This window comes from Salmo salar, chromosome 11 (assembly GCF_965601325.2).
Source record: "Salmo salar chromosome 11, fSalSal1, whole genome shotgun sequence".
Classification (NCBI taxonomy): domain Eukaryota; kingdom Metazoa; phylum Chordata; class Actinopteri; order Salmoniformes; family Salmonidae; genus Salmo; species Salmo salar.
Window position 1 is genome coordinate 117,658,013 of NC_138301.1, and position 27,500 is coordinate 117,685,512.

Sequence of the window (27,500 nt, forward strand, 5' to 3'; positions counted from 1 at the left end):
TATGACACTACACGCTTGGCACACGTGCATATGGGGAGTTTCTCCCTTCTCTGCAGAACCTCTCAAGATCTGTCAGGTTGGATGGGGAGCGTTGCTGCACAGCTATTTTCAGGTCTCTCCAGAGATGTTCGATCGGGTTCAAGTTAAGGCTCTGGCTCTGGCTGAGCCACTCAAGGACATTCAGAGACCTGTCCCAAAGCCACTCCTGCGGTCCCATGTAGCTCAGTTGGTAGAGCATGGTGCTTGCAATGTCAGGGTAATGGGTTTGAATCCCACGGGGGACCCATATGAAAAAAAGTATGAAAACGGATAAGTGTCTACTAAAAGTAAAATGTTGTCTTGGCTATGTGCTTAGGGTGGTTGTCCTGTTGAAAGGTGGGCTTGAGCACTCAAGAGCAGGTTTTCATCAAGGAACGCTTTGTTCATCTTTGCCTCAATCCTGACTAGTCTCACAGTCTCTGCTGCTGAAAAACAACCCCAAAGCATGATGCTGACACCACCATGCTTCACCGTAAGGATGGTGCCAGGTTTCCTCCAAATGTGATGCTTGGAATTCAGGCTAAAGAGTTGGTTTCATCAGACCAGAGTCTTTAGGTGCCTTTTGGCAAACTCCAAGCAGGCTGTCATGTGTCTTTTACTGAGGAGTGGCTTCCGTCTGGCCACTCTACCATAAAGACCTGATTGGTGGAGTGCTGCAGAGATGGATGTCCCTCTGGAAGGTTCTCCCATCTCCACAGAGGAACTCAAGAGCACTGTCAGAATGACCATCAGGTTCTTGGTCACCTGCCTGACCAAGGCCCTTCTCCCTTGATTGCTCAGTTTGGCCGGGCAGCCAGCTCTAGGAAGAGGCTTGGTGGATTCAAACTTCTTCCATTTAAGAATGATGGATGGGGACCTTCAATGTCTTGGGGACCTTCAATGCTGCAGACATTTGTTTGTACCCTTCCCCAGATCTGTGCTTCGACACAATCCTGTCTCGAAGCTCTAAAGGACAATTCCTTCGACCTCATGGCTTGGTTTTTGCTCTGACACGCATTGTCAACTGTGGGACCTTATATAGACATTAGATTAGTTAGTTTACATACACCTTAGCCAAATACATTCCCTGACATTTAATCCTAGTAAAAAAATCCCTGTTTTAGGTCAGTTAGGATCACCACTTTCTTTTAAGAATGTGAAATGTCAGAATAATAGTAGAGAGAATGATTTATTTCAGCTTTTATTTATTTCATCACATTCCAAGTGGGTCAGAAGTTTACATACACTCGATTAGTATTTGGTAGCATTGCCTTTAAATTGTTTAACTAGGGTCAAACGTTTCGGGTAGCCTTCCACAAGCTTCCCACAATAAGTTGGGTGAATTTTGGCCCATTCCTCCTGACAGAGCTGGTGTAACTGAGTCAGGTTTGTAGGCCTCCTTGCTCGCACACGCTTTTTCAGTTCTGCCACAAATTTTCTATGGGATTGAGGTCAGGGCTTTGTGATGGCCACTCCAATACCTTGACTTTGTTGTCCTTAAGTTATTTTGCCACAACTTTGGAAGTATGCTTGGGGTCATTGTCCATTTGGAAGACCCATTTGTGACCAAGCTTTAACTTCCTGATTGATGTCTTGAGATGTTGCTTCAATATATCCACATAAGTTTCCTGCTTCGTGATGCCATCTATTTTGTGAAGTGCACCAGTCCCTCCTGTAGCAAAGCACCCCCACAACATGATGCTGCCACCCCCGTGCTTCACGGTTGGGATGGTGTTCTTCGGCTTGCAAGCCTCCCCCTTTTTCCTCCAAACATAACAATGGTCATAATGGCCAAACAGTCCTATTTTTGTTTCATCAGACCAGAGGACATTTCTCCAAAAAGTACAATCTTTGTCTCCATGTGCAGTTGCAAACCGTAGTCTGGCTTTTTTTATGGCAGTTTTGGAGCAGTGGCTTTTTCCTTGCCAAGCGGCCTTTCAGGTTATGTCGATATAGGACTCGTTTTAATGTGGATATTGATACTTTTGTACCTGTTTCCTCCAGCATCTTCACAATGTAATTTGCTGTTGTTCTGGGATTGATTTATACTTTTCGCACCAAAGTACGTTCATCTCTAGGAGACAGAATGCGTCTCCTTCCTGAGCAGTATGATGGCTGTGTGGTCCCATGGTTTTTATACTTGCATACAATTGTTTGTACAGATGAACGTGATACCATCAGGCATTTGGAAATTGCTCCTAACGACGAACCAGACTTGTGGAGGTCTACAATGTTTTTCTGAGGTCTTGGCTAATTTCTCTTGATTTTCCCATGATGTCAAGCAAAGAGGCACTGTTTGAAGGTAGGCCTTGAAATACATCCACGGGTACACCTCCAATTGACTCAAATGATGTCAATAAGCCTATCAGAAGCTTCTAAAGCCATGAGATCATATTCTGGAATTTTCCAAGCTGTTTAAAGGCACAGTCATCTTATTGTGTGTAAACTTCTGACCCACTGGAATTGTGATACAGTGAATTATAAGTGAAATAATCTGTCTGTAAACAATTGTTGGAAAAATGACTTGTGTCATGCACAAAGTAGATGTCCTAAACGACTTTCAAAAACTATAGTTTGTTAACAAGACATTTGTGGAGTGGTTGAAAAATGAGTTTTAATGACTCAAACCTAAGTGTGACTTCAACTGTATATAGACAGGTGTGTGCCTTTCCAAATCATGTCCAATCAATTTAATTTACCACAGGTGGACTCCAATCAAGTTGTAGAAACATCTCAAGGATGATCAATGGAAACAGGATACACCTGAGCTCAATTTTGAGTCTCATAGAAAGTGTCAGCATATTTATTTAATGGATGATTTTCTGTTTTTTACTTTTAATACATTTGCAAAAATGTCATCAAAACCTGTTCTTTGCTTTGTCATTATGGGGTATTGTCTGTAGAATGCTGAGGATTTGTATTTATTTAATCAATTTCAGAATAAGGCTATAAGGTAAGAAAATGTGGGAAAAGTCAAGGGGTCTGAATACTTTCCGAATGCACTGTAGGAAACTCACGTTGCCCCTAGTGGACAGTATTGAAGGCATCTCCCTACTAGATGGTAGTAGGTGCTCACGTTGCCCCTAGTGGACAGTATTGAAGGCATCTCCCTACTAGATGGTAATATGTGCTCACGTTGCCTCTAGTGGCCGGTATTGAAGGCATCTCCCTACTAGATGGTAATATGTGCTCATGTTGCCTCTAGTGGACAGTATTGAAGGCATCTCCCTACTAGATGGTAATATGTGCTCACGTTGCCCCTAGTGGACGGTATTGAAGGCATCTCCCTACTAGATGGTAGTAGGTGCTCACGTTCCCCTAGTGGACAGTATTGAAGGCATCTCCCTACTAGATGGTAGTAGGTGCTCACGTTGCCTCTAGTGGCCGGTATTGAAGGCATCTCCCTACTAGATGGTAGTAGGTGCTCACGTTGCCTCTAGTGGCCGGTATTGAAGGCATCTCCCTACTAGATGGTAGTAGGTGCTCACGTTGCCCCTAGTGGCCGGTATTGAAGGCATCTCCCTACTAGATGGTAATATGTGCTCACGTTGCCTCTAGTGGACAGTATTGAAGGCATCTCCCTACTAGATGGTAATAGGTGCTCACGTTGCCTCTAGTGGACGGTATTGAAGGCATCTCCCTACTAGATGGTAATATGTGCTCACGTTGCCTCTAGTGGACAGTATTGAAGGCATCTCCCTACTAGATGGTAATATGTGCTCACGTTGCCTCTAGTGGCCGGTATTGAAGGCATCTCCCTACTAGATGGTAATACGTGCTCCACGTTGCCCCTAGTGGACAGTATTGAAGGCATCTCCCTACTAGATGGTAATATGTGCTCACGTTGCCCCTAGTGGACAGTATTGAAGGCATCTCCCTACTAGATGGTAATATGTGCTCACGTTGCCTCTAGTGGCCGGTATTGAAGGCATCTCCCTACTAGATGGTAATACGTGCTCCACGTTGCCCCTAGTGGACAGTATTGAAGGCATCTCCCTACTAGATGGTAATATGTGCTCACGTTGCCCCTAGTGGACAGTATTGAAGGCATCTCCCTACTAGATGGTAATATGTGCTCTATGTTGCCTCTAGTGGCCGGTATTGAAGGCATCTCCCTACTAGATGGTAATAGATGCTCACATTGCCTCTAGTGGCCGGTATTGAAGGCATCTCCTGATGTCCTGGGGACCTGGACAAACGTTGAATACTGAAGGCTATCTAGTGTTACCTCACTGCACTGATGCTCTTTTACCAAGAACAGACTCTGATTCAGAGGGGTCGCGTTAAATGCGGAAGACAAATTTCAGGTGAAGGCATTCAGTTGTACAGCTGACTAGGTATTCCCTTTCCCTTTCCCAGACAATTATCCTCTCCTCTCCCCTCCTCTTCTCTTCTCTTCTCCTCTCTTCTCTTCTCCTCTCTTCTCTTCTCCTCTCCTCTCCTCTCCTCTCATCCCCTCTTCTCTTCTCTTCTCCTCTCTTCTCTTCTCCTCTCTTCTCTTCTCCTCTCCTCTCCTCTCCTCTCATCCCCTCTCCTTTAGCATGTTGACCACACCACCCATATCAGAGTATAACAGTGTGGTATGATAATATTATGGTAATAATGGTAATAATGACTGTTGGTGAAGGCTTGTGTCTGAAGTGATGAATAACACTCTCTAACACCATCTGCAGTCTCTGTTAACTTTACACTGTATGATGCAGAGTAGTGATGTGCAGTTCACAAACGATTCTTTCTTTTTGAACGACTCTTTTTACTGTCCAGTTATTTGTTTGACCTGCTGTAGGATTTATTGTGGCCAGCAGGTCAAACAAAGAACTGGTCAGTAAAAAGAGTCGTTCAAAAAGAAGAGTAGTGATGTGCAGTTCACGAATGATTCTTTCTTTTTGAATGACTCTTTTTACTGACCAGTTGTTTGTTTGACCTGCTGGCCGCAATAAATCCTACAGCAAGTTTAATACTCGCTAAATACAGAGACAAGCTCCGACCACAAACTGTAGTATGTGCACGCAGGAAAACAGATCATGCTGCAGGCATTATACAGAAGACATGTTTAATTACTGCAGTGGGCTAAATCAGGGTCACACAGAGTGTTTCTTGGTAGTCTTAAACAAATCTACTTTGAAACAACAGTATACACCCCACACACATGGTTATGGGCTTAAAGAAAAGAAGACACCTGTACCATGTCAGATATAGAGTTGAAATGTATTCAATATTGAGTTTGCATCTCAATATTACACTTTATATACATCACAGAAGACTGAAATATAACAAAACCGTTTGACATAGAAACACTGAATTTGCGTCCGTTTTGTATTTTTTTTTACAATGATTATTAATCATGAAATTGTGAATAATACGAATAACATTCCACTGTTGAGGCCACCAGAGGGACATTTGGTCACTTGAAGACAGGAAAGGTCTACAGTACATCTGATAATTATTCATGTTTAGTGTATAAGAGGTCATACAATAAATACGTTTTGTAGTGATTTCTATGTTGTTGATGTAAATAAAATGTGTTGGTCCATGATGTCTAATGAGGAGAAAACAGACGATGCACTTGACACATTTATGACCTGGTCATGTGGTGCCAGGATAACAACCTCTGCCTAAGAAACGTGATCAAGACAAAGTAGATGATTGTGGACTACAGGAAAAGGAGGACCGAGCACGCCCCCATTCTCATCGACAGGGCTGTAGTGGAGCAGGTTGAGAGCTTCAAGTTCCTTGGTGTCCACATCACCAACAAACTATCATGGTCCAAACACACCAAGACAGTCGTGAAGAGGGCACGACAAAGCTTATTCCCCCTCAGGAGACTGAAAAGATTTGGCATGGGTCCTCAGATCCTCAAAAAGTTCTACAGCTGCACCATCGACAGCATCCTGACTGGTTGCATCACTGCCTGGTATGGCAACTGCTCAGCCTCCGACCTCAAGGCACTACAGATGGTAGTGTGAACGGCCCAGTACATCACTGGGGCTAAGCTTCCTGCCATCCAGGACCTCTATACCAGGCGGTGTCAGAGGAAGGCCCTAAAAATTGTCAAAGACTCCAGCCACCCGAGTCATAGACTGTTCTCTCTGCTACCGCATGGCAAGTGGTACCAGAGCGCCAAGTCTAGGTCCAAAAGGCTTCTTAGCAGCTTCTACCCCCAAGCCATAAGACTCCTGAACAGCTAATCAAATGGCTACCCAGACTATTTACATTCCCCCCCCCCCCCCCTCTTTTACTCCGCTGCTACTCTCTGTTATTATCTATGCATAGTCACTTTAATAACTCTACTTACATGCACATATTACCTCAATTACCTTGACTAACCAATGCCACCGCACATTGACTCTGTACCGGTACCCTCCTGTATATAGCCTCGTTACTATTATCTTATTGTTGCTCTTTAATTTTTTGGTATTTTTCTATTTTCTTCGTTTCTATTTTTTATTTATTTATTTTTGACTTCAGTTTATTTTAGTAAATACTTTCTTAACACTTATTTTTCTTAAAACTGCATTGTTGGTTAAGGGCTTGTAAGTAAGCATTTCACTGTAAGGTGACGAACACCTGTTGTATTCGGCACATGTGACAAATAACATTAAGATTCTTTTATTTGATTTAAAGCATGAGAGTAAAAAGCTTTGGAACACCTTAAATGACATTTTGGGGAAAAAAGGCAAACTCAGATCCATCATTCATTGAATCACAAAACCAACTGATATTGCCAACAACTTTAATGATTGTTTCACTGGATGGAACATTTCTGAGGATAATAGAGGACAATATTGGCACTCCTATTTGCCATATTTTTAATTTAAGCCTACTGGAAAGTGTGTGCCCCCAGGCAGTGTTGTAAAAAAAAATACTAGAGTAATACCGAAGTAGTTTTTTTTTGGTTATCTGTACTTTACTTTACTTTTCATATGTTTGACAAAGTTTAATTTTACTCCACTACATTCCTAAAGAAAATAATGTACTTTCTACTCCATACATTTTCCCTGACACCCAAAAGTACTCGTTGCATTTTTGAATGCTTAGCAGGACAGGAAAATAGTCTAATTCAGGCACTTAGAGAAAATACCTGGTCATCCCTACTGCATCTGATCTGGCAGACTCACTAAACACAAATGCTTTGTTTGTAAATTATGTCTGAGTGTTGGAGTGTGCCCCTGGCTATCCATGAATTTAAAAAATAAGAAAATCGTGCTGTCAGGTTTGTTTAATAAAAGGAATTTGAAATTATTTATACTTTCACTTTTGATACTTAAGTATATTTTAAACCAAATACCTTTGGACTTTTACTCAAGTAGGATTTTACTGGGTTACTTTCACTTGAGGCATTTTCTATTAAGGTATCTTTACTTTAACTCAAGTATGAAAATTGGGTACTTTTTCCACCACTGCCCCCAGGCTTGGAGGGAAGCAAAAGTCATTCCGCTACCTAAGAATAATAATTCCCCCTTTACTGGCTCAAATAGCCAACCAATCAGCCTGTTACCAACCCTTAGTAAACTTTTGGAAAAAATGGTGTTTGACCAGATACAATGCTATTTTACAGTAAACAAATTGACAACAAACTTTCAGCATGCTTATAGGAAGGACATTCAACAAGTACAGCACTTACACAAATGACTGATGATTGGCTGAGAGAAATTGATGATAAACAGATTGTGAGGTCTGTTTTGTTAGACTTCAGTGCGGCTTTTGACATTATTGATCATAGTCTGATACTGGAAGTACATATGTGTTATAGCTTTACACTGCCTGCTATATTGTGGATAAAGAGTTACCTGTTTAACAGAACACAGAGGGTGTTATTTAATGGAAGCCTCTCTAACATAATCCAGGTAGAATGAGGAATTCCCCAAGGCAGCTGTCTAGGCCCCTTTCTTTATTCAATCTTTACTAAGGACATGTCACTGGCCTTCAGTAAAGCCAGTGTGTCTATGTATGTGGATGACACAACACTATACATGTCAGCTACTACAGTGAGTGAAATCACTGCAACCCTTAACAAAGAGCTGCAGTCAGTTTCAGAATGGGTGGCAATGAATAAGTCAGTACTAAATATTTTCAAAACTAAAAGCATTGTATTTGGGACAAATCATTAACTAAACCCTAAACCTCAACTAAATATTGTAATAAATAATGTGGAAATTGAGCAAGTTGAGGTGACTAAACTGCTTGGAGTAACCCTGGATTGTAAACTGTCATGGTCAAAACATGTTTATACAACAGTAGCTAAGATGGGGAGAAGTCTGTCCATAATAAAGCGTTACTCTACCTTCTTAACAACACTATCAACAAGGCAGGTCCTTCAGGCCCTAGTTTTGCTGCACCTGTTCAGTTGTGTGGTCAGGTGCCACAAAAAGGGACTTAGGAAAATTGTAATTGGTTCAGAATAGGCCCGCACGGATGTACACAGAGAGCTAATATTAATAATATGCAGGTCAATCTCTCCTGGCTCAACGAGAAGGAGAGATTGACTTCATCACTACCTGTATTTATGAGAGGTATTGACATGTTGAATGCAGAGAGCTGTCTGTTTAAACGACTAGCACACAGATCAGACACCCATGCATACACCAAAAGTCATGTCACCAGAGGTCTCTTCACAGTCCCCAAGTCCAGAACAGACTATGGGAGGCGCACAGTACCTCATAAAGCCATGACTACATGGATCTCTATTCCACATCAAGTAACTGATGCAAGCAGTAAAATTAGATTTAAAAAACAGGTCAAAATACACCTTCTGGAACATCAGGGACTGTGAAGCAACACAAACATAGACACAGACACATGCACACGAAAACATACACACTATACACATGGATTTAGTACTGTAGATATGTGGTAGTGGTGGAGTAGGGGCCTGAGGGCACACAGTGTGTTGTGAAATCTGTGAATGTATTGTAATGTTTTTAAAACTGTATAAACTGCCTTAATTTTGCTGGACCCCAGGAAGAGTAGCTGCAGCCTTGGCAGATACAAATGTAATGTAATTAATCATTGAAAGTTATCGATGGACAAAAATCAAAACCAGAACCAAAACAAACACAGCCTGTATGTACAAAGTCCAGAAGGAATCGTTTGGCTGCTGCAGAAAGATATTGTGTTTATCGCTCTCATGCACTGCAGCCAACCAATTGCATTCCACCAACATTTGTTTGCAATCTAGTCCAGTTGCGACCGCAACTAGAACTCATGTCAAAGGTATCAAGAAATACTCTTATTTGTATGCCTAGCAGTCACAAATGTACAGTCATGGCCAAAAGTTTTGAGAATGACACATATATTAATTTTCACAAAGTTTGCTGCTTCAGTGTCTTTAGATATTTTTGTCAGATGTTACTATGGAATATTGAAGTATAATTACAAGCATTTCATAAGTGTCAAAGGCTTTTATTGACAATTACATGAAGTTGATGCAAAGAGTCAATATTTGCAGTGTTGACCCTTCTTTTTCAAGACCTCTGCAATCCGCCCTGGAATGCTGTCAATTAACTCCTGGGCCACATCCTGACTGATGGCAGTCCATTCTTGCATAATCAATGCTTGGAATTTGTCAGAATTTGTGGGTTTTTGTTTGTCCACCCGCCTCTTGAGGATTGACCACAAGTTCTCAATGGGATTAAGGTCTGGGGAGTTTCCTGGCCATGGATCCAAAATATCGATGTTTTGTTCCCTGAGCCACTTAGTTATCACTTTTGCCTTATGGCAAGGTGTTCCATCATGCTGGAAAAGGCATTGTTCGTCACCAAACTGTTCCTGGATGGTTGGGAGAAGTTGCTCCTGGTGGATTTGTTGGTACCATTCTTTATTCATGGCTATGTTTACACATGAATGGTCTCAGGATGCTTTACTGTTGGAATGACACAGGACTGATGGTAGCACTCACCTCGTCTTCTCCGGACAAACTTTTTTCCAGATGCCCCAAACAATCGGAAAGGGGATTCATCAGATAAAATGACTTTACCCCAGTCCTCAGCTGTCCAATCCCTGTACCTTTTGCAGAATATGTCTGTCCCTGATGTTTTTCCTGGAGAGAAGAGACTTCTTAGCTGCGCTTCTTGACACCAGGCCATCCACCAAAGTCTTCGCCTCACTGTGCGTGCAGATGCACTCACACCTGCCTGCTGCCATTCCTGAGCAAGCTCTGTACTGGTGGTGCCCCGATCCCACAGCTGAATCAACTTTAGGAGACGGTCCTGGCACTTACTGGACTTTCTTGGGCGCCCTGAAGCCTTCTTCATAACAATTGAACCGCTCTCCTTGAAGTTCTTGATGATCCGATAAATGGTTGATTTAGGTGCAATCTTACTGGCAGCAATATCCTTGCCTGTGAAGCCCTTTTTGTGCAAAGCAATGATGACGACACGTGTTTCCTTGCAGGTAACCATGGTTGGCAGAGGAAGAACAATGATTCCAAGCACCACCCTCCTTTTGAAGCTTCCAGTTCTGTTATTCGAACTCAATCAGCATGACAGAGTGATCTCCAGCCTTGTCCTCGTCAACACTGACACCTGTGTTAACGAGAGAATCACTGACATGATGTCAGCTGGTCCTTTTGTGGCAGGGCTGAAATGCAGTGGAAATGTTTTGGGGGGATTTAGTTCATTTGCATGGCAAAGAGGGACTTTGCAATTAATAGCAATTCATCTGATCACTCTTCATAACATTCTGGAGTATATGCAAATTGCCATCATACAAACGGAGGCAGCAGAGTGTGAAAATAAATATTTGTGTCATTCTCAAAACCTTTGGCCACGACTGTATGCTACATTGTTCGAAGCACACTTTTGTAAGTCTCAGTCACAAAATGACAGCTCCAATAAGCCCCGTATGGTGAACGCGAGGCTTGTCGAATCATGATTATTTTGGAAGGTTTAGTCCATCGTTCGCCAGTAGCAGGTCCTACAAGCTCTGGGCGTTACTGAATCAATTGAACGAAAAGAGTATAAAGACTTGTTCTTTTGACTGAACGAGTTGAAAAGATCCGTCAGCAAAAAGAGTCGAACTTCCCATTACAGAGAGAGAAAAGAGAGAGGGAGGGATAGAGAAAGATGAGCGATGGATAGAGAGATGAGAGAGGGAGAGAGTGAGATGATGGAGAGAAATAGAGAGACAAGATGAGAGAGAATGTGTGAGACGATATCTCAGTATTAGACTCCTCTTTTATTCTTTCCTCCTCTTCCTCTCCCCTCCCCTCCCCACTCCTCCTCTCCTCTCCTCTCCTCTCCTCTCCTCTCCTCTCCTCTCCTCTCCTCTCCTCTCCTCTCCTCTCCTCTCCTCTCCTCTCCTCTTCCCTGATATCCTCTCCTCTCCTCTTCTCCCCCTCTCCTCTCCTCTCCTCTCCTCTCCTCCCATCTCCTCTCCTCTTCCCTGATATCCTCTGCTCCTATCAGAAAGGTGAGTGATGAGCCCTAACTCACAGCTCTACTGATAAACCATTTAACTGTGTATCACACCACATGGCCCTGGGGAGGGGGGAGGGAGGGAGGGGGGAGGGAGGGAGGGAGGGAGGGAGGGAGGGAGGGAGGGAGGGAGGGAGGGAGGGAGGGGGGAGGGAGGGGGGAGGGAGCACCGTATTGATTACTTTCTCTATCTGATGAAACTGAAACAACCATGACACAAACACCATACAGAGGTCTCATCTGTGGTAGTGAGTGTATCTGCTCACGCAAGAGGAGCCAGAGTCAGTGGGCACCAGGTGGGGTACACACACACACACACACCACACACACACACACACACACACACACACACACACACACACACACACACACACAGACAGACACAGACCTCTTAGTCAATTCAGGTGGAAATGAAATATTGCAGATTAATATAGCCATTTAACACACACTTGTATCCAGTATGACTTACGGTACAGTGAGTGGATACATTTTTGTATTAGTATATGCGACCCCAGTGGGAATTGAACACATGATCCTGGCGCTGCTAACTGAGCCATACTGGACCATTATAAGTGATACATTTAGAATGTTGTACACATTGCTAGACTTCCGCTTTTTCCATTGTCTCTCAGAATTCTGTTCCATTCCATTGTTTCTCAGAATTCTGTTCCATTCCATTGTCTCTCAGAATTCTGTTCCATTCCATTGTTTCTCAGAATTCTGTTCCATTCCATTGTCTCTCAGAATTCTGTTCCATTCCATTGTCTCTCAGAATTCTGTTCCATTCCATTGTTTCTCAGAATTCTGTTCCATTCCATTGTCTCTCAGAATTCTGTTCCATTCCATTGTCTCTCAGAATTCTGTTCCATTCCATTGTTTCTCAGAATTCTGTTCCATTCCATAGGTTCCAATGGTACAGTTCTAGGCCTCCTGGAACTCTAGAACTGGGTATACAGCCACATTAAAATGGAACTGACAGCGTTTTAGCAACGTGAAATCTTATACCCCCAGGAAGAATATGACATTTTCTTTAACATTTTCTGACATGCGAGCACTTAGATATGGTCATTTTCACCTTTTAATAAATTCACAGAATGTTTGGGAATGAAGTATAGTAAGGCATTTATGAAAATGTACGCCCATCCTCTGAACTACAGACAGACATGGAGGAAGTCTGGGGGAACATGATGCATTGTGGGTGTAATTCAGCAGTTCTGAAGATGCTGTACGATGACCCACAAATACACACTCGCACACGTGCATGCACACAGAGATAGAGAGAGAGAGAGAGAGATGGAGGGAGGGAGATGGAAGGAGAGAAATGGAGATATATGGAAGGAGGGAGAGGGAAGGACAGAAATGGAGAGATGGAGGGAGGAAGAGGGAAGGAGGGAAATGGAGATATATGGAAGGAGGGAGAGGGAAGGACAGAAATGGAGAGATGGAGGGAGGAAGAGGGAAGGAGGGACAGAAAGAGGTAGAGACTGTGGGTGTATATAGGATTGCATTAAATTAACCTGTTTAAAAAATATCATCAGTGTTAATAAAAGGTTGTTTTCCAGGCTGAAGGTTTGGAGATAACCCTCTAAGTCTGTTCTCTCCGTGTAGAGAGAACACAAGGGCAGGTATAGAGCACAGAAACTATTTCAGTTATATGATGCATTTCAGTCCAGTATCACAGCAGCTATTTCAGTCTCCAACCTCAGACAGTAACAGCTGTCTACGAAACACCGAACCTGAGAATGTTTAAACCAATTCACTATAGAAACTGAGAATGTTATACTGACTGACTAAGACCCTGAGAAATGAACATCAGACGTAATTTAGACCCTGAGAATGGCACCCAGACAGAAATAGAACTTGAGAATGGAACCTAGACTGATATAGGAGATGAGAATGGAACCCAGACTGATATAGAACCAGAGAATGGAACAGAGACTGATATAGGAGATGAGAATGGAACCCAGAATGATATAGAACCTGAGAATGGAACCCAGACTGAAATAGAACCTGAGAATGGAACCTAGGCTGATTTAGAACCTGAGAATGGAACCCAGAAAATATAGAACCTGATAATGGAACTTTGACTGATATAGAACCTGAGAATGGAACCTACTCATATAGAACCTGATAAAGGAACATAGGCTGATATAGGAGATGAGAATGGAACCCAGACTGATATAGAACCTGAGAATGGAACCCAGACTGATATAGAACCTGAGAATGGAACCCAGAATTATATAAAACCTGAGAATGGAACCCAGACTGATGTAGAACCTGATAATGGAACCCAGACTGATATAGAACCTGAGAATGGAACCCAGACTGATGTAGAACCTGAGAATGGAACCCAGACTGATATAGAACCTGAGAATGGAACCCAGACTGATATAGAACCTGAGAATGGAACCCAGACTGATGTAGAACCTGAGAATGGAACCCAGACTGATATAGAACCTGAGAATGGAACCCAAACTGATAGTAGCTGTAGTAGTTTTAAGGGTAACATAAAGTAACTGGTGTAAACTTATCGTTCAATTTATCGTCATTCTGATAATTCAGTGAATTTATCATGATATGTGACTTGTTTCAGGAAACTAGGCGTATGTCGCACGTCACAACTTCAAAGGACTTTTTTTTTTTTTTTTATCAAAATGTGTTTTTTGGCAGAAATTCCTTCTGGAACTTGTGGACTTCCATGTGCCTTAATAACAAATGTGTATGCCATCTGTAAATATGAATACAATAGTTAAATTACGAGCCCAGTTGGTTTAGCCACAGAAAAAGACAGGAACCTTCCTGCTAGCCATGATTGGCTGAGATAATGGATGGGCTGGACATGCCGAGAGATGAGTTCGGATTGGTCTACCATGTAGCATGCCACTGACTATAACATGAGCTGCTCAGTATGTGTAGATCATCCTTTCTAATGCAGCTTTTTTGAAAGACATCACAAAGAACTGCAAAAGTGTTGCTAATGCTCTCCTCTTTCTGGAGGACGATCGTGCCATGTTGTCTCTCTCTTACTCTGAAAATGAATCAGACGATGAGGAAATCCCTGATTTAGGTCAAAACATTTTCATTGAACCAGACATTGTATAGTCTTCTGAAACGGCGATCAACAGTGTTGTTGTCACGGAAGAAGTTGACTGTTTTGAAATCAGTGAAATACCCAGTGGAAGCAGAGTATGATAGCTAAGGAGATGGAGAAAATTCTAGCGTTGGATTGCAAATATGCGGAGGGAGTCGAAAAGAGAACATACAGAAGCTGTTGTATAAAATACCTGTCTCCGGATTACATCTTCAAACTAAGGGAAACCATGGTGACAGAGAGGGTGAATAGTTAATCCATGTATATGGGTATGAGAGTCTAGCTAGCTACATGTTCCAGTATTATAAGTTTCACATTTTGTCAGAAAGTAGTTTTCATTGCAAGTTAAAGCGTACTGTTCGCTAGCTAACGTTAGCTGGCTGGCTGGCTCGCTAACGTTACGTGTATAATAATATTATATTATTCGTATCTAAGAAAGCCATTTGCATTGCTAGTTAGAGCTTTATGTTAGCTGGCTAGCCAACATTGAACTGAGTTGGTTAGCTTTAGCTACCTGCAGATGCATGCATGGTAGTAACATTATGACTTGTGCATGTGACAAATAAACGTTGATTTAATTTGATATAGTGTGTGCTTACCAGAGACGGTAATGTGAAGAACAACATGACCTGCACCAAAGTCAGATTAGGATATAACATTAGGCCAATGAGAAAGTGTCCAAGTTCTCAAATTCTCTGGTAGAATGCCCTGCTTTTAATTCGTCAAACTCACAACCATAAGCTATTTTCTGTAAGTAGCTTCCAACTAACCTGTAAATAATGATCTTGTTGTGAGTTTATTTTCACGTAATAATGAATAAAAATGTGCTTAAGTTAAGATGTTGTCAGCTATGATACTGTACAGTAAATATATGAACTGGCTAGCCAGCGAACTTAACTTAATGCTAGCTAGCTAACTAACAAGCTAGAAACAAACCAAAACATTGTTTAGAAAGTTGCTTTTAGTTGCCAGATTTACTAGATTGACATTTACTAAATACATTTTTATATGGATGGGTATATTGGTGTTAAAATCCACCTATTTTGGACCACCAGGCAGCTGATGTCATGCCGTTTTGGGGTTTATACTTTTTCATAACGACAACAACAAGTTTGATGTCGGATGACAAGAGAATGTTCAGGATGTCACTACGACAACTGTCTACAGACATGTCAATAGACGTAGTATAAACCAGCCTTTAGTCATGTAATCTTTGGTTGTTCAGTACACTACTGTACTCACTCTGTTTAGCACATGACCTTACATGTGAACCCTTATTAAAGAGATGGGTGGGGCTAAGGCTTAAGAGGGTGTGAACTATGCTGAATGGATGTAGACAAAGAAGAACTCTCCAGTAGGTGTACCAAAACATTCGAAGGCCATTTTCTCAAGAGTGGGGGCTGCAAGTTTATACATTTTCATAGCACAATTACTTTCCCATTGTTCCTCAACTGTAGTGTATGATATACCATTTTGTAGCTCTGAGTCTCCACTTTTATCCAATGTAAAAAAACACAGTTTCAAATGCTGCTACGTAAGACCGAATCAAGCCGGTCGGTCACATATAGCTTTTGGTCCATTTTGCCTAGCTCTAACCCAGACAGACAGAACCTCAGCATGGAACCCAGCCAGTTCTTAGAACCTGTTAACATTCTGCCTGTCTGACACCAATCAGAAAGCAGTACCATTATCGCAGTGTTCCACCAGACTGCTAAACAGGAAACCAGCTCCATATATGGTCGTCGCGATTGTCTCCACATGCTCTCTCTGCTCCGCGTTTCCACAGCAACTCACTCTCACGTGCACACACACACACACACACACACACACACACACACACACACACACACACACACACACACACACACACACACACACACACACACACACACACACACACACACACACACACACACACACTCCGACTCCCAAACAGCCGGCTCTTCTAAAACAGTTTGATCCAATCATATTACAAATGATAACTCGCTCCCTGAACTATGTAAATCAGCAAAACATATTTAGGCTTCACAGAACCTATTCACTTGCTATGTCCATCAAGCCTTCACAGAACCTATTCACCTGCTATGTCCATCTAGGCTTCACAGAACCTATTCACCTGCTATGTCCATCTAGGCTTCACAGAACCTATTCACCTGCTATGTCCATCTAGGCTTCACAGAACCTATTCACCTGCTATGTCCATCAAGCCTTCACAGAACCTATTCACCTGCTATGTCCATCAAGCCTTCACAGAAGCTATTCACCTGCTATGTCCATCTAGGCTTCACAGAACCTATTCACTTGCTATGTCCATCTCTGTGTCTCTCCCCCCACTCTCTGTCTATCTGTCTCTCTCCCCCTCTCTCTCTCCCCCCTACTCTCTGTCTGTCTCTCTCTCCCCCCCACTCTCCCTCCCCCCTCTCTCTCTCCCCCCACTCTCTGTCTATCTGTCTCTCTCTCCCCCTCCCCCCACACTCTCTCTCTCCCCCCACTCTCTGTCTATCTGTCTCTCTCCCCCCCCCCCCCCCACACTCTCTCCCCCTGTCTATCCCCTGTCTATCTCTCCCCCACTCTCTGTCTATCTGTCTCTCTCTCCCCCCTCCCCCCACACTCTTTCTCTCTCTCTGTCTATCTGTCTCTCTCTCTCTCCCCTCCTCCCCACTCTCTGTCTACCTGTCTCTCTCTCCCCCTCCCCCCCACACACTCTCTCTCCCCTACTCTCTGTCTATCTGTCTCTCTCTCTCCCCCCACTCTGTCTGTCTGTCTGTCTGTCTGTCTGTCTGTCTGTCTGTCTGTCTGTCTGTCTGTCTGTCTGTCTGTCTGTCTGTCTGTCTGTCTGTCTGTCTGTCTGTCTGTCTGTCTGTCTGTCTGTCTGTCTGTGTCTGTCTGTCTGTCTGTCTGTCTGTCACTCTCTCCCCACCATTCTCTCTCTCTCCCCCACTCTCTCTCTACCACCTACTCTGTGTCTATCTGTCACTCTCTCCCCACCATTCTGTCTATCCGTCTCTTTCTCGCTGTCTTTTGTTTGTATTGTTTTGTATTGTTAAGTATTACTGCACTGTTGGAGCTAGAAACATAAGCATTTCGCTGCACCTGCGATAACATCTCTCTCTCTCTCTCTCTCTCTCTCTCTCTCTCTCTCTCTCTCTCTCTCTCTCTCTCTCTCTCTCTCTCTCTCTCTCTCCTCTCTAGCTTTTCTCTCTAGCTTTTCTCTCTCATCACAACAATAGGTCAAACCGATAAGCATTTCAGAGAAAACAGTCATCATACAGGAGGAAGATATTTATACTCCTATTTATAATAGTATTTTTTGTATTGGGCGTGATGCAATATGGAGGATAGCAAAGCAACTACACGTGCATTAACACAGATCAGCACGCACATAAACAAACATATGCACAAACATGTAAACACACACACACACACACACACAGGCATGCACGTACGCAAACACACACGAGCACTACTGTCTGAATGGCCCAACCCTATGCCGGGTACAGACTGCTGTAACTCAACCCTATGCCGGGTACAGACTGCTGTAACCCAACCCTATGCCGGGTACAGACTGCTGTAACCCAACCCTATGCCGGGTACAGACTGCTGTAACCCAACCCTATGCCGGGTACAGACTGCTGTAACCCAACCCTATGCCATTACAGACTGCTGTAACCCAACCCTATGCCATTACAGACTGCTGTAACCCAACCCTATGCCGGGTACAGACTGCTGTAACCCAACCCTATGCCGGGTACAGACTGCTGTAACCCAGCCCTATGCCGGGTACAGACTGCTGAAACCCAACCCTATGCCGGGTACAGACTGCTGTAACCCAACCCTATGCCGGGTACAGACTGCTGTAACCCAACCCTATGCCGGGTACAGACTGCTGAAACCCAACCCTATGCCGAGTACAGACTGCTGTAACCCAACCCTATGCCGGGTACAGACTGCTGTAACCCAGCCCTATGCCGGGTACAGACTGCTGTAACCCAACCCTATGCCGGGTACAGACTGCTGTAACCCAACCCTATGCCGGGTACAGACTGATGTAACCCAGCCCTATGCCGGGTACAGACTGCTGTAACCCAACCCTATGCCGGGTACAGACTGCTGTAACCCAACCCTATGCCGGGTACAGACTGCTGTAACCCAACCCTATGCCCGGTACAGACTGCTGTAACCCAACCCTATGCCGGGTACAGACTGATGTAACCCAACCCTATGCCCGGTATAGACTGCTGTAACCCAACCCTATGCCGGGTACAGACTGCTGTAACCCAACCCTATGCCGGGTACAGACTGCTGTAACCCAGCCCTATGCCGGGTACAGACTGCTGTAACCCAGCCCTATGCCATTACAGACTGCTGTAACCCAGCCCTATGCCGGGTACAGACTGCTGTAACCCAGCCCTATGCCATTACAGACTGCTGTAACCCAACCCTATGCTGGGTACAGACTGCTGTAACCCAGCCCTATGCCGGGTACAGACTCCTGTAACCCAACCCTATGCCAGGTACAGACTGCTGTAACCCAACCCTATGCCGGGTACAGACTGCTGTAACCCAACCCTATGCCGGGTACAGACTGCTGTAACCCAACCCTATGCCGGGTACAGACTGCTAGTTTGTGAGAATCTGCAGGATTGAGTCACCAACCCACTCCCTCCCTCCCTCTCTACCCTCTTTCCCTCTCATCCTCACTCCCTCCCTCTCTCTTCCCCTCTCTCCCACACTCTCTCCCTCTCCCCCTCGATCCGTCTCTCATTTCCTCTTTCGCTCTCAATTTGAATTCATGTATGCACTGGCAGACACACACACACACACACACACACACACACACACACACACACACACACACACACACACACACACACACACACCACACACACACACACACACACACACACACACACACACACACACACACACACACACACACACACACACACAGTGCCAGACAGTTCTTCATGCAGTTGTTCATCAGCTGCAGTGTTGACTCAGACACAGAGGAGAAAATCATCATGGCGTCATCTCAAATGGCACCCTATTCCCTTTTTGTAGTGCACTACTATTGATGGGGGTCCATAGGGCTCTAGTAAAAAATTGTGCACTACAAAATGGAATAGGCTGTCATTTGGGACGCAGTTGATCACCAGCATGAACACTAATACACGGATAAACACAAGCCCGCCTAGGTCTGTCAGGGCACCCTCATCAAAAAAGTACTAAACTATTAAAACACAAAACCTATTGGTGCAGTAGTGACTACGTAGAGACTTGGGAGGGATTGTGTAGTGAATGTGTAGTTTATGCCCTACTCAAGATACACAAGTAGAGATGTTATAGTGTTCAGTAAGAAAACAGTAGTGTTTCCTGTCGTAATCAGGTAGTGATGTTATAGTGTTCAGTAGGAAAACAGTAGTGTTTCCTGTCGTAATCAGGTAGTGATGTTATAGTGTTCAGTAGGAAAACAGTAGTGTTTCCTGTAGTAATCAGGTAGTGATGTTATAGTGTTCAGTAGGAAAACAGTAGTGTTTCCTGTAGTAATCAGGTAGTGATGTTACAGTGTTCAGTAGGAAAACAGTAGTGTTTCCTGTAGTAATCAGGTAGTGATGTTACAGTGTTCAGTAGGAAAACAGTAGTGTTTCCTGTCGTAATCAGGTAGTGATGTTATAGTGTTCAGTAGGAAAACAGTAGTGTTTCCTGTCGTAATCAGGTAGTGATGTTATAGTGTTCAGTAGGAAAACAGTAGTGTTTCCTGTCGTAATCAGGTAGTGATGTTACAGTGTTCAGTAGGAAAACAGTAGTGTTTCCTGTAGTAATCAGGAAGAGATTTTGAAACAGCTAACAACAACCAACTGCTTCCTGTTTTATCTTCTTCGGTGGTCGCGAAGAGCCGGTGTTGTAAAGCTGTAGTGTTTTGACTACTTGATGTTGCTAGTAAATAAGTAGTCAAACCACTACAGCTTTACTACACCGGCTTTTCGCGATCAGAAGAAGAAAAAACAGGAAGCGGTTGGTTGTTGTTAGCTAGCTATTGTTTTTAACAATCCCGGATGTAAATCATCTTTCATCCTTCACCATCCCGTCGTTCATAACTTTTTTACTTTCCTTTTTGCTTTATAAATACTTTCATGTCGTTGTTTAGCCATTTATTTAACTTTTTACCACATCAAAAAATTGCTAGCCAAAACAGTCTTAGCCGTTAACCATTGTCATAGATACGTACTGAGTGTAGCCTGCTAGCCACATTGAAATGTAGCTATATAACCTCTGTTTTCGTCATCCTTGCTAATAAGTATGTGTGTTTGTATGCAAATGTACAGTATGTTCATATTGGTATACCTACCCATTCTGTTTACCTCTTTTGACCTGTTGCCAAGGAGACCCTTGACATAAGAAGACCGGAGGTCATTGTTGATAAGATTAATATTGTTTCTGAAATGTTTTTCTGTGTTGTCTTAGTTGATCTCTGTTAGCCGATAATGGCTTTTAATTGACTGTGTCTTGTACTTTCATTTGTTTACTTAAAGGACACGTGGTGGAGAAATGTAGCTGCAACAGAAAAAGAGGATCTGAAGATAGTTAAGTTAAAGCTGAATGAAGACAAGGCCTCAAATGGTTTAACAAAAGAGTGTATATATGTCATTTAATATGTAATTAATCAAATTAAAAAATGCAGTTTGTATAAGCTTATTATTTGTTGTTTGACGATATAATTAAGCAATAAGTGTCATGCCCTGACCTGAGAGAGCCTTTTCTATGCCTCTATTTAGGTTTAGTCAGGGTGTGATTTGGGTGGGCATTCTATGTCCTTTTTTCTATGCTTTGTATTTCTTTGTTTTGGCCTGGTATGGCTCTCAATCAGGGACAGCTGTACATCGTTGTCGCTGATTGGGAGTCATACTTAGGCAGCCTGTTTTCCTTTGGGGTTTGTGGGTAGTTAATTTCTGGTTTGCACCTGACAGAACTGTTTGGCTGTCGGTTTCTTGTTTTTTGTTTAAAGTGTTCTATCTTTAATAAATTCATGATGAGCACTAACCACGTTGCGCCTTGGTCTACTCTCTTCAACGACGGCCGTTACAATAAGGCACGAGGGGGTGTGGAATATGGCCAATATACCACGGCTAAGGGAGGTTCTTACGCACGATGCATCGCAGAGTGCCTGGACACAGCCCTTAACCGTGGTATATTGGCCATATACCACAAACCCCCGAGGTGCCTTATTACTATTATAAACTTGTTAGCAACGTAATTAGATCAGTAAAAATACATGTTTTGTCATACCCGTGGTATACGGTCTGATATACCACAGCTGTCAGCCAATCCGCATTCAGGGCTCGAACCAGCCAGTTTATAACTACAGTTAGAAACTTGAGAAAATAAAATGTTCACTAGTGTAGTAGTGACACAGTAGTGAAACAAGACAATGTCAATAGTAATTCTGAAGAGGCAACCAGTAGTAAAGGTTTTCAATAGTAATTCAAAAGGTTTCATGTAGGAAATGAAAAAAGGATCAGGACCAATTCAGTAGTGATCAGTAGCAACACAACACTACAGACACAGATAGAAGTAGGAATTCAATAGGGATAGTAGGCATACAGCAGTAATATGTAGGCATTGTCTAGTAATTAGTGCTGAGCGATTAACCAAAATATATATATATATTTTATTTTTAAACAACTAATTGACTGATGATATTGGTTCAATTATTTTAAATTCTGTGAGCTCAATGAGCACATTGCACAGTTTCTCTAGAGATAAATCAGATCCAACCTGAACTGTGCCATGTAGTAGGGAGTTGTAGTTTCTCTAGAGATTCATCAGATCCAACCTGAACTGTGCCATGTAGTAGGGAGTTGTAGTTTCTCTAGAGATTCATCAGATCCAACCTGAACTGTGCCATGTAGTAGGGAGTTGTAGTTTCTCTAGAGATAAATCAGATCCAACCTGAACTGTGCCATGTAGTAGGGAGTTGTAGTTTCTCTAGAGATTCATCAGATCCAACCTGAACTGTGCCATGTAGTAGGGAGTTGTAGTTTCTCTAGAGATTCATCAGCTCCAACCTGAACTGTGCCATATAGTAGGGATTTGTAGTTTCCAACAGGCCAATATTCTACATAGTTTAGCACAATAAACGTGGTAATTAACTACAATGACCATAATCCATTGTGCATCTACTTGTCCGGTCTGTGTTTCTTTTATGCCTGCTATGGAAGAGACAAGAATGCGCAATCGTGAGGGGATATAGAGAGCAGCTGTTGCTTAGCGACGTATCGTGATTGTGAGGTGATATAGAGAGCAGCTGTTGCTTAGCGACGTATCGTGATCATGAGGTGATACAGAGAGCAGCTGTTGCTTAGCGACGTTTCGTGATCATGAGGTGATATAGAGAGCAGCTGTTGCTTAGCGACGTATCGTGATCATGAGGTGATACAGAGAGCAGCTGTTGCTTAGCGACGTATCGTGATCATGAGGTGATACAGAGAGCAGCTGTTGCTTAGCGACGTATCGTGATCATGAGGTGATACAGAGAGCAGCTGTTGCTTAGCGACGTATCGTGATCATGAGGTGATACAGAGAGCAGCTGTTGCTTAGCGACGTATCGTGATCATGAGGTGATACAGAGAGCAGCTGTTGCTTAGCGACGTATCGTGATCATGAGGTGATACAGAGAGCAGCTGTTGCTTAGCGACGTATCGTGATCATGAGGTGATAGAGAGAGCAGCTGTTGCTTAGCGACGTATCGTGATCATGAGGTGATACAGAGACAGCTGTTGCTTGGCGAGGTATCTCTACCTGAAAAATACATGGTCTAAGTGATTGATAGTTGGTGTTCAGCAGTCATAAAAGTATACCTTGTTTACGTTGAAGTCGGGCAGCAGCTCTATAGAGATGAGATGATGACTTGGAATGAAATAATAAAGTCATCAAATAAAACCAATGTAATATACACAACAACTGAAATATTTGATTAAAGTAATGTGAATAAATGATGGTTAATAAGTGATAAACAGTAATGGACAGTCACTACCATCATGGCACTTTTATTCATTGTTTTATTTTGTGTTACAGCATTCAACCCAAATAATTCAAACCAAAATAATTCAAACCAAAATAATTCAAACCAAAATAATTCAAACCAAAATAATTCAAACCAAAATAATTCAAACCAAAATAATTCAAACCGAAATTGAAAACAGTGATTTTTTTTTTTTATAATCGAACCGAAACTGAACCGAACTCAAAAAGCACTAATCACTCAGCACTACTAGTGATTCAATAGTGAACGTGTAGGAATTGTAGGTATGTGTGTTGATTTTAAGTAGTAGATACCCTAAAGCTCAGTAGTTGGCCTCCCGAGTGGCACAGCGGTCTAAGGCACTGCATCTCAGTGCTAGAGGCGTCACTACAGACACCCTGGTTTGAATCCAGGCTGTATCACAACCGGCTGTGATTGGGGGTCCCATAGGGCGGCGCACAATTGGCCCAACGTCGTCTGGGTTTGGCCGGGGTAGGCCGTCATTGTAAATAAGAATTTGTTCTTAACTGACTAGTGAAATAAAGTTAAAAACACAGTAGTCAATAAGGGAGAATGATGTAGTGATTTGAGTAGGAAATATGTAGTGTTAACCAGTAGTGAAACATGCCAATTTATCACTCATGACAAAATACTACATAAATCACTACAGGTTTACTACACATCTCAATAGCAATCCATTATAAAAACCAGTCCGTTTGGTGTAGTAGTGATGAGTAGTAATTCAACAGTACTTTTTCATGAGTGCAAGAACATGTATAAACCCCCCCAAACCAAACCTAAACCTAATCCTAACTCCTAACCCTAACCCTAAACCTAATCCTTAATTAATCCTAATCCTTATCCCCCCCCCCCCCCCCACACACACACACACACACATACACACACACACACACACACACACATACACACACACACACACATTGTACTATCCTTGTGGGGACCAAACAATTCCCTAACCCCTAAACGTAACCATTAACCTAACCTTAATCCTAACCTTAACCCCAAAGACCAAACCTAAACCTAACTCCTAACCCTAACCCTAATCCTAACTCCTAACCCTAACCCTAACCCTAAACCTAATCCTTAATTAAACCTAAAATAGCCTTTTTCCTCGTGGGGACCGGCAAAATGTAAGTGTGTATTTGTCCTTGTGAGAAATCCTCATAGTGACAAGCACACACCTACAGGCATACACACACCTACAGGCACACAAACAACTACAGGCACACACACACACCTACAGGCATACACACACCTACAGGATCCAGGCACACATAAACACACAAATACTCAAACACACATTCAATAACAAACACATCGTTTAAACAAACACATTCATAAACAATCTCACTCATCCACACTAACACTAACACTAACACACACTATCTAGCCTAAAGAGCTTGGCCCCAGAGTTCAGAGTTCAGAACATGTTAAGATTCATTTAGGTTCCGTTTGACAGAAAGAATCCTACAGGACTGTCTCTTGTCCCCGGACCAGTGTCCGCTGACACGAAAAAGTTCAGTTTGACTGAAGTGTTTACAGCATTTACTTAACAAGTACAACAACAGTAAAGAAACAAGAGAGAGTGTGTGTGTGTGTGTGTGTGTGTGTGTGTGTGTGTGTGTGTGTGTGTGTGTGTGTGTGTGTGTGTGTGTGTGTGTGTGTGTGTGTGTGTGTGTGTGTGTGTGTGTGTGTGTGTGTTGCAGTCTTACCGGAGCCTGCGGGGGACTTTCTGCGTTTGGACAGGCCAACAGAGCGAGGAGAACCCCGGTTGGTCAGAGGGGAGGACATTTTACCATAGGCCATTGACTTCATCACACGACACTCTGAAACAACAGAAGATAAAAAGAGAAATGAGGACACTGTTTTAGTTATGCTTTAGGAGCCTTGCTCAAGGGCACAACAGCAGTAGGTGGCACCTGCTTCCTTCCAACTGCTAGCTAACACAGTTATTCTTCTAATATGTGATTCCCCCAACAGACCTGGGATTAGAACAACACTCTGGTCCCTGGTCTGCCTCTCTAACAACACTCTGGTCCCTGGTCTGCCTCTCTAACAACACTCTGGTCCCTGGTCTGCCTCTCTAACAACACTCTGGTCCCTGGTCTGCCTCTCTAACAACTCTCTGGTCCTTGGTCTGCCTCTCTAACAACTCTCTGGTCCTTGGTCTGCCTCTCTAACAACACTCTGGTCCCTGGTCTGCCTCTCTTACAACACTCTGGTCCCTGGTCTGCCTCTCTAACAACACTCTGGTCCCTGGTCTGCCTCTCTAACAACACTCTGGTCCCTGGTCTGCCTCTCTAACAACACTCTGGTCCCTGGTCTGCCTCTCTAACAACACTCTGGTCCCTGGTCTGCCTCTCTAACAACACTCTGGTCCCTGGTCTGCCTCTCTAACAACACTCTGGTCCCTGGTCTGCCTCTCTAACAACACTCTGGTCCCTGGTCTGCCTGTCTAACAACACTCTGGTCCCTGGTCTGCCTCTCTAACAACTCTCTGGTGCCTGGTCTGCCTCTCTAACAACACTCTGGTCACTGGTCTGCCTCTCTAACAACACTCTGGTCCCTGGTCTGCCTCTCTAACAACACTCTGGTCCCTGGTCTGCCTCTCTAACAACACTCTGGTCCCTGGTCTGCCTCTCTAACAACACTCTGGTCCCTGGTCTGCCTGTCTAACAACACTCTGGTCCCTGGTCTGCCTCTCTAACAACTCTCTGGTGCCTGGTCTGCCTCTCTAACAACACTCTGGTCACTGGTCTGCCTCTCTAACAACACTCTGGTCCCTGGTCTGTCTCTCTAACAACACTCTGGTCCCTGGTCTGTCTCTCTAACAACACTCTGGTCCCTGGTCTGCCTCTCTAACAACACTCTGGTCCCTGGTCTGTCTCTCTAACAACACTCTGGTCCCTGGTCTGTCTCTCTAACAACACTCTGGTCCCTGGTCTGCCTCTCTAACAACTCGCTGGTCCCTCTCTAACAACTCTCTGGTCCCTGGTCTGTCTCTCTAACAACACTCTGGTCCCTGGTCTGTCTCTCTAACAACACTCTGGTCCCTGGTCTGCCTCTCTAACAACTCTCTGGTCCCTGGTCTGCCTCTCTAACAACACTCTGGTCCCTGGTCCCTCTCTAACAACACTCTGGTCCCTGGTCTGTCTTTCTAACAACACTCTGGTCCCTGGTCTGTCTCCTAACAACACTCTGGTCCCTGGTCTGTCTCTCTAACAACACTCTGGTCCCTGGTCTGTCTCTCTAACAACACTCTGGTCCCTGGTCTGTCACTCTAACAACAGTCTTGTCCCTGGTCTGTCTCTCTAACAACACTCTGGTCCCTGGTCTGCCTCTCTAACAACTCGCTGGTCCCTCTCTAACAACTCTCTGGTCCCTGGTCTGTCTCTCTAACAACACTCTGGTCCCTGGTCTGTCTCTCTAACAACACTCTGGTCCCTGGTCTGCCTCTCTAACAACTCTCTGGTCCCTGGTCTGCCTCTCTAACAACACTCTGGTCCCTGGTCCCTCTCTAACAACACTCTGGTCCCTGGTCTGTCTTTCTAACAACACTCTGGTCCCTGGTCTGTCTCCTAACAACACTCTGGTCCCTGGTCTGTCTCTCTAACAACACTCTGGTCCCTGGTCTGTCTCTCTAACAACACTCTGGTCCCTGGTCTGTCACTCTAACAACAGTCTGGTCCCTGGTCTGTCTCTCTAACAACACTCTGGTCCCTGGTCTGTCTTTCTAACAACACTCTGGTCCCTGGTCTGTCTTTCTAACAACACTCTGGTCCCTGGCCTGTCACTCTAACAACACTCTGGTCCCTGGTCTGTCACTCTAACAACACTCTGGTCCCTGGTCTGTCTCTCTAACAACACTCTGGTCCCTGGTCTGTCTCTCTAACAACACTCTGGTCCCTGGTCTGTCTCTCTAACAACACTCTGG

The 27,500-nt window shown here is 43.7% G+C and overlaps 1 protein-coding gene across 2 annotated transcripts in view; it reads right to left on the reverse strand.

Moving 5' to 3' along the window:
* The window catches only part of dclk1a (doublecortin-like kinase 1a), a 183,435-nt gene that overhangs the window by 70,341 nt on the left and 85,594 nt on the right, over nucleotides 1–27,500 (reverse strand). For both annotated transcript variants that reach the window (XM_045690206.2, XM_045690208.2), the window contains exon 5: nucleotides 25,279–25,392. In XM_045690206.2, the coding sequence (XP_045546162.1) occupies nucleotides 25,279–25,392 (114 nt within the window). The remainder of the gene's footprint in view (nucleotides 1–25,278; nucleotides 25,393–27,500) is intronic.